General features: G+C 44.3%; 1 protein-coding gene across 1 annotated transcript; it reads left to right on the plus strand.

Annotated features, from left to right (window-relative positions):
* Positions 1–854: 854 nt before the first annotated feature.
* LOC123052775 (nuclear pore complex protein NUP50B) lies at positions 855–4773 on the plus strand. Its single transcript, XM_044476117.1, has 2 exons — positions 855–1149; positions 3198–4773. Exon 2 carries the CDS (start codon positions 3213–3215, stop codon positions 4485–4487), a length of 1275 nt encoding a protein of 424 aa, XP_044332052.1. The 5' UTR covers positions 855–1149; positions 3198–3212; the 3' UTR covers positions 4488–4773.
* The last annotated feature ends 4003 nt before the right edge of the window (positions 4774–8776 follow it).

Genomic DNA, 8776 nt, shown 5'->3' on the forward strand with positions numbered 1-8776 from the left:
CACAACACCCACAAGCACCGCAGAAGCACCTTCGACTAACAAGCCAAATTGGAAACGTACAAACCCACCGACATATGGGACCAGAGAAAAAATCGCCGGTGAGAAACCCATAAACCCACCAACACGCGGGACCAAAAAGAAAATCAACAGTGGCCACAACAAACCGACATAACACACTCCAAGCCTTTTTTATAAGGGTTTGTGGAACTGAATTTATGGCCTTTGCCCTTTACATAAAAAATAAAATCAATTGTTCTCTTATAGCAATCGAACCAGGTCAACTCAATTATTCTAGTCCATGGAGGCAACTTCTAAGCTAGGTTGCTATGTTAACATTTGTTAGTTAGAGTCCAAAATGAGAGATAGTGCTTAAGGGCGATAAAATACATATACATTGTCGATTTAATGGATCTAATAGCTTTGCTGATAGTTAAAATGAGAGATAGTGCTTAAGGGCGATAAAATACATATACATTGTCGATTTAATGGATCTAATAGCTTTGTTGATAGTTAAAATGAGATATAGTGCTTAAGGGCGATAAAATACATATACATTGTCGATTTAATGGATCTAATAACTTTGCTGATAGTTTGACACATATGCAATTTAGCCTCTTTTTTTTCTTGTTCAGCCACATAAACTTAGTCATAATTGCCAAATATATGCAGTTCAAAACCTTACTATATAAAGGGAAAGATTACATATTATCCTGATATCCTCCTTTCGATACGCAAGATAAAATAATTTTCCTTTTTTTGAGAAAAAAATAATCTTCCTTTTTTTGAGGGGTAAAAAAATATCTTCCTAATTTCTATTCGTTGCTCCGCCTTTTCGGCCCACCAAGGCCCATCACGCTGGATTCAACCAGGTAGAAACCACAAAGGGTTTCCGGAGGAGCGAAATCTAGGCGCCGCCGTCGCCACTCGGCTCACGCCTTCGTCGCCCGCTTCTCCTCCCTAGGTTTTCTTCGCGCCGCTCTTCCCCGGCTACGCTCCGCGCGCGCTCGTCGTCTCCATCCGCCTCCGTCTCCCCGGCCGAGCTCGTCGCCGTCCTCCGTAGCGGCTCGCTCGGTCGCCGTCGCAGCTCCCCCCGCCGGAGGTTCTCCGCCATCCTGATCCGGCCGGCTTCGTTCGTCTCCCCGGCTCAAGGTGCGACAATTATCCTCCCTTGCGTTTTCCCCTTCCTCACGCGCCGAGCGAGGACCACGCGCTCCGTCTCTCGGGCTAGGGTTGAGACGCGAGCTAGGTTGTTGGATGCGGTAATGGGTCGCTCGTTGAGTAGGTTGAGACGGCACTGGGAAGATCTGGAGTAGCTGCATCGTTTCCTGGTTTCTCACAGCAAAAACGAGACTGTGGTGCGTAGCCTGTGGTATGAATAGTTTTATAATATTCATATGGGTTCCTACTTTGTCAGAGAAAATTCCCATTTAGTGACCCATCTTGGTGTTTAATTTTGAAGTATTAGTTCTTTGTGTATGTTATGCTTGCTGTAGCATACTCACTATCGGTTTCATTATGAATTTCTTGTAGGATTTTGATAAGTTAAAGCATGGAGTCTTTGCTCTTTGACCTTTGTGCTTTCTTTTTTCTAGGATGTATGCTAGGGTTAGTATGATAGTTTTTTTTTTCTTCCCTAGGGCTTCTTTAGTTTTTGACCTGGCCCCTATTTCCTGTCTACTTTTACAAAGTATAATAATCTGACCTACACCTTTATATTAAGCTATGTTCCTATGTATGTCTAGATCTGTAAAAAAAAAACTATGTATGTATGCCTAGAAATATTGTAATTTGACATACAAACCCAAAACATGCGAGGAACATCAATATTAGTAGAAGACATGAAACAAAAGCTTTTGTAGCGGAATGAAACTCTAATAGCTAGGCATGGCAGTTACGAACTTACGAAGTTACATAGATGTTGATTTAGGATGAATCTATGACACAAAGTATACAAGCTTCAAAGGAACTTGGTGCTATTCATTAAGTAATATCTTGTGTAGGTTTACCATAATACATTTTGTGTAAGATATGTTAAATCATTGAGTTTCTGCTTCGAGAGTTAATTTTGTTAACATGTGTAATGAAGACTGGCTGCTTTGGTCTATATGACTATGGCTGCAAAGTTTTGTATCTGCGAATAAAACATTCAAACTATGCTATAATGAGCTCCAGCTTTGGTGCTTTCCCTTCTATATCAATAAGATGTACTGTAACTTGTCCACCTACCTATGTCGCTTGGCTAATGTCCAGTATTATAGTTTTGTTTGTTATGTCAATTATCCAATACAGAAAAAAAACTTAGACAAATTTAGCTTAGTGTTTTCTATTCACATAAGTTTGCCATTTTACTTAATTTTCGAAATAGTTATGTTTTTAATTTTGCATAACTTATTGCCATGTCAATCAAGTTTGCACTGCAGCTTGGCTGCCATTAGGAGTTTTCCTCTACATCAGTATATTTGGGTAGGCTAGATTTTTATTTGTACTCTGATTGAATATTTGTCGTTGTTGTATACTCCCTCCATTCCTAAATATAAGTCCTTTTAGAGATTTCAATATGGACTATATACGGATGTATATAGACATATTTTAGAGTATAGATTCACTCATTTTGCTCCGAATGTAGTCTCTATTGTAATATTTAAAAAGACTTATATTTAGGAACAGAGGGAATATAAATTATTCTGCTTTAGCTGCCAAAGAGCACCTATATGGCTATGTCTTTAAGCATAATGTTGCACACATGACATGTGCAAGACAGGGGAGTTGTCTGACTGACAGATACTGGGAACACATGGCTTGTAGCTCTCTAGGAGATGATACCATGCCTTTGGTATGTCAGTACTGTGCCAGCATCGTGTCACATGAAAAGATTTGTTCCCCACTTGTGCCAACCCAGAAATTACCATTTGACATATTGTTATTGGCAACATAGTTTTCCTTCACAAATCTTGTTTAGTCTTTAGTTACAGAGATGCTGGGTGAAGTCGGGAAAGTATTCATGTTTAGTTCTCTTTCAACTTTTTAGTTTGCTTTATGGTTTATTCTGTAGGTGGGTTGGAGCAATACAAAAAGAAGGAATCTGCATAATCAAAATCCTTTAAAACTGTGCTGATCTCTGATGTTGCATGGTTACTTCTGCAAACTATTTTGTTAATGTTCTCTTCAGTTTGTTGATGTTTTTTATATTAATGTAGCCAAAACTTGTAAGGATGGCGGACGAGGAACATGCTCAAACTTCTAGGAAGAGGGTTGCAGACAAACAAATCAATAAGGATCACCCCGAGCCTGATGATGACTCATCGGAACAAGAGACGGGAACATTTAAGAAAGCTAGTGAAGAAGTGATGGCAACCCGGAAGATTGTAAAGGTTCGGCGTCAGCAGCCATCAGCAGCTGCTTCTTCAAATCCTTTCTCTGCAATTAGATTCACGCCCAGTGATTCCATTGCTCAAGCAAGTATCATAGTCTCAGAGCCTCCACCTTCTGATGTTAGCAATGGCAAGTCCAGTGCCTTAACTGAAGCACCCTCTCAACTTGTTGAGTCAGATGGCAAGATAGAAGTTACAGTGGATGGAACTGGTGATGACAAAGTGGTTGTTGAAGAACCCAAGGAAGATAACAGCAAGACATCTGAAATCGAGGGCAAAACAAATGATGGAGATGCTGAAGAGAAGAAAGCAGTGGATGAAGCTGCAGGTGAAGATAAAGTTAGCAAGGATGATGATGAGAAAAATGGTGAAGCTGAATCGGGAACCAAGGATGGATCATCTGAGCAGAAGGATGCTGATAACAAAGGGCAGTCATCATCGCCGACACCTCTTTTCTCCTTCACCAATCTGTCAAGTGGCCAAAATGCTTTCACAGGACTGGCTGGAACTGGATTTTCAGGCTCATCATTTTCATTTGGCTCGGGCTCTAAAGACAGCTCAAATGCTCCCCTATTTGGGCTAAAGAGTGATGGCTCATCATTCCCTTCTTTCAACATTGGTGCTACCAACAATGGGAGTTCTGCCCCATCACTCGCCACTGCAGCAGACGCACCGAAGAAATTTGCCATGTCAGAGGGCCCAGTTGAAACCGGCGAAGAGAACGAGAAGGCTGTATTCACTGCTGACTCTGCTATATACGAGTACCTCGACGGCGGCTGGAAGGAAAGAGGAAGGGGTGAACTGAAGCTGAACATCCCGGTATCTGGCGGTGAGAGATCTCGGCTCGTCATGAGGGCCAAGGGCAACTACCGGCTCATTCTGAATGCAAGCCTTTATGATGACATGACACTGAAGGACATGGACAAGAAGGGCGTGACGTTTGCTTGCATCAACAGCATCGGCGAATCACCGAGCGGGCTCACCACATTTGCTCTGAAGTTCAAGGATACCGGCATCCGGGAAGATTTCAAGGCTGCAGTGGAGACGCACAAGGCGAAGAAGGCTTCGGACACGCCAAAGACTCATGAGGGCTCCCCGAAGGCGCCCGACGTTTGAAACCCACCCCGGTGTTCCGTGTTTTGATGTGTATGTGTCGGAGCAAGGAGCCGAGGCGTTCCTTGCTCTTCCCGGAGTCGTCAAGTTAAAACATATCGTACCCATGTCATATGGTTTCTGGCGTGTCCTGTCGCTGGTCTGGAACGGTGGGTGGTCTGTTGAACTTTAATTAAAGTCATAAATCTTGGTAAACTGGAGAAATGGGTCTCGTTTCGGGCTATGCTTCTTCTGCTATGCGATGTGTATTATATTCAGTAGTAATGTATTTGAGCGAGTCTGTCACCAAGTCACTGTTTTATGCATGTTCGTCGTTTGCACATGTTTTTTCACCGGTTGCTGCATTTCGCAGCTCTTCTACTTCAGAATAGATGGACTATGCCGCTGGATGGCTTGTCTGTATTGTGAATTCATTCTCTTGGGGAGGTTTTACCATTTAGTGTCCACAACAGTGCCATCATGCACTAGTTTTACATTGACACACTTCAGGTTCTTTTGAACTTGCAACATGAGTTTTTGTTTGTTTTACAAATATTTGTGAAAAGTGTTTTTACCAGGTCGAGCATCTGCACACTCTTTATCAAGCGCGGGCTGAGCCTGTTTGAACTTGGGCGTGTCTCTAGAACCCTTTTGATCCAATTCTTTTTATGTGGTATTGAACCTGTTTGGTTTACAGGACTAGAATCCTTGGAAAATTCTCACGTGGGTCGCTTTCGTACTCAGCTCAAAAGAATTTTCCTTTCCCATGGACCCCAAGCTTCAGGAAATGTTCTTTCATGTCTACGACAGCCATGCATGTTTTTAGACAGCTTGAATTATTTATTGCTAGTACGTTTGCAGTTCAGGCAAAAAGAAAAAACACGCCATGGACGCTTTTCCTACTCCTGGAATCCTGCCAAGAGCCAATAAAACATTCTCTAGTGGAGCAGTAGTACTAATTTGCAAGTCATGACTGGACATCCTATCAATCTTTTTCATTTTGGGATCACTCATCATTCAAGTCGTACTGGTACACAGTTTTCACCTCGCCATTCACGCGCCCGCGTACCTAGGCATCAGGCAAGGCAAGGCATCCGAAAGCGACGGCGATCGATCGAGTGCGACGTGGACCGGACTTATCTTCGGTAGGAGTATATATATAAGGTAACAACAAACACGCGGACGTGGCTCCGCGGCGCGATAGGGTCGGGCGGAAAAGGAAGAGACGCCAAAAGATCGCCGCACGCACCACGGCTAATAGAAACTTCTAGCATACGCGAACCAGTCTGTGGTTGGATGGTTGCAATAAGGTGGTGTTTTCAAAGGGTTTAAGTTTTGATGCTCGTATTTATTAGGATTTATTTTAGAATTTATAATGATGTGCGTTCAGCGGAAGAAAATGTTTTCTTGTCGACTATAAGGCGTTTATGATGACTTCGTAAAATTTTAAGATGATATGTTTTCTTAGTTTTTCGGAGGTGCTCATACGAATAGAATGTATATGTATGTTCATAAGGGTAAATGTATGTGCCTTATGGGATTATTATCTTAAAGAAAAAAGTGCAATAGATATATCGCTTCGCTCCGCACGTACTGCTAGCATGAGTAGCTAGCGCTCTTCTTTCTCTCGTGACTGGGTAGGGTAGCTGTCGCTCTAACTTTTGTGTATCTGTTCTTTTCAGGGACAAAACGGCAGGTTATAAAACTGCACGCACGTACCACGCGGTTGGTTGTTCCATCAGGCCTGCGATTTGGCACGGTGACGCCGTCATTTTCGGGTATATACCGCCGGTTTTGCTCGCACCGCGTGATGAACGACAAACTATCGGTTGGTTAAGAAAAACAACTCCTTTTTTTTATTTGCAGGAGAAACGTTTTGATTGCCACGGGAAACCAGAAGAAAAACCCACGCGAAACACGTTGGGTTATAGGGTATAATAAAAATCGAATCCACTATTCCTAAGAGCATCTATAGCTGCGGTTAACAAATCCGGCACCCTATATGGGAGGGCCGGACAATTCTCAAATTGCCACATCCACAGCCGTGTATCTCAAATCTGGTACACTATATTCTTACTAAAGCATTCAATCCGATCATCAAAAGATCTCCATAGTTCACATATTCCATATAACCGACAATAAATTCTAAATTAGATTACTAATACTTGAAATAGAAGACAGAGAGATGGCGGGGCTTCACCACTTTCTCGGCCCTTTACCCTTCCGGTCACCAGAGTTGCTGTAGGCGTACACATAGGCGTCGGCCGCAGAGGTGGGTCGTCGGAGGAGTCGATGAAGCCCTTCATCCTTCGGACGACGTGTTCCTGCTTCGTCTTTAGCTTACCCACTCTCGCCGCCTCCGCTACCTCGCGTGCGGACTGCTCCAACCTAGACATGTGCATGGACAACCTGGCCTAGAGCCTGGCCCGAAAGCCCAAAAAAGCCCAAAATGATCATAAATGTATACTTTATTCGAAATAGAGGTATATTTTATTATTTAATACCCTAAATATTATTGTTTTAATTGAAAAATGCAACTGTTCATGTGTTTTGGAACGGGCCGGGCCCGGGTTTGGGATTTTTGCTTCGGGCTTCCACAAGCCCGGCCCGGTGAATGACCAGGTTTACTACGACCCAAGCCAGAGCGCCTTCACGTTTTTTCAAAGGAGCTAGCCGGTGTCCGTCTGCGCCGTCGTAAGCGACCGACGGTATACCCATGTGAGGAGGCACTCCTTCTCACCGGGCCCTGCCGGCAGCCCGCGACGATGGGGGAAGGACCGTGCGACCACATCTGAGCCCTTTCCCTAGCCCGCTGCTTCTCGCAGCGGGCGGCACACACCTCAGATTGAGAGTCCGCGTCTGCGTACCGACGAAGAGGGCACTCAAACCAACCGCCGCCCTTGAGGAGCAGCAACCGGAGGGGGAGGAGGTCGACGGACGGGCGGCGCGGAGCGAGCTGCCTCGCTCGGAGCTACGCGCAGGGCTGGATATGAGGCGTGTGCTACTTGTGAGGTGCGTTAGGATTTTCCCCGAAGACAAGGAGAGATGTAGTATAGTAGAGATAACTATTTCCAAGAACATCAAAAAGAACATTGTATTGAAGATCAAAGAGAGAGAAGAAGCCATCTAGCTACTAGCTATGAACCCATAGGCATGTGGTGAACTACTCACACATCATCGAAAGGCAGCAAGGATGATACAGAAGCCCTCCGTGATCGATTCCCCCTCCGACAGAGTACCTGAAAAGGCCTCCAGATGGGATCACAGAAGAACAGAAACTTACGGCGACGGAAAAAGGGTTTCATGTGGCTCTCTATTGGTTTTCCAATATTTGAGAATTTATGGAGGTGGAATTAGGTCATACGTAGCCTCGTGGGGCCCACAAGGGAACATGACGCGCCCCCTAGGGCGCGCCCTATTGCCTTGTCGTCTCCTCGATTGTCGTCTGGTCTTCTCCCGAAGCTTTTACGGTCTCTCTTGTTCATAAAAAAATTGTTAAAAAGTTTAGTAGCGTTTGAACTTTGTTTGGTACTAATTTTCTGAAAACCCAAAAAAGCATAAAATAGCAACTGACACTAGGCACCGGGTTAATAGGTTACTCCCAAAAAATGATATAAAATAGTACAAAAAGTCATATAAAGTATCCAAGATTAATAATATAATAACATGAAACAATCAAAAATTATAAGTATGTTGGAGACATATCAGGGTGCCGGACAACCCGGACGTTTGAGGCTGGTTTGAGGTGCCCGAATAGGTCCCTTTTTGACATGCCAGTGATCGGTCCGCCGACGCCCTACTGTAGGTTCTCTATTGCGAGGGTGATCACTCACTTACTTGGTGGAAGATTTGGTAGATAGGGTTGGTGTGATGGTACAATCTAACACTATTTCCTATGTGTTGATTCCAAAGGGCATCTTACGACGTGGATCCTACTTTGGTCTCAAATATTTGAATCAGATGCTTTGGACATTTTTACGCCTCCACACGGACCCATACTTTGGGTCACGTGTGTGTGGGTCTGAAATCTTTCAGTTTGATTCCAAATTGAGTTACGGAGTAGGGAAGTTCGGATGTCCGTCAATGTCGGACCCCGACAACCCAGACTTACCCAAAAACCCTCCTCCTGCAGAGCCTGCGTTTTTTCCTCCAAGCCATTGAAACTCAATGCTAAGCCTACTACACATTCATGGCGCGGTGGCCGGCGCGCCACCTAAGGAGCCTCCCCCCACTATTAAAAGTCGGCTCATGACTCTTAAACCACAGACACCCCCACTTCTCCCATCCATCCGTGTTGTCGCCCGGATCCGAGC

The sequence above is a fragment of the Triticum aestivum genome, chromosome 1A (genome assembly GCF_018294505.1).
Source record: "Triticum aestivum cultivar Chinese Spring chromosome 1A, IWGSC CS RefSeq v2.1, whole genome shotgun sequence".
Classification (NCBI taxonomy): Eukaryota; Viridiplantae; Streptophyta; class Magnoliopsida; order Poales; family Poaceae; genus Triticum; species Triticum aestivum.

Excerpts from the sequence above, each read along its gene's own strand:
- LOC123052775 (XM_044476117.1), top strand. The coding sequence starts at position 3,213 with ATGGCGGACGAGGAACATGCTCAAACTTCTAGGAAGAGGGTTGCAGAC.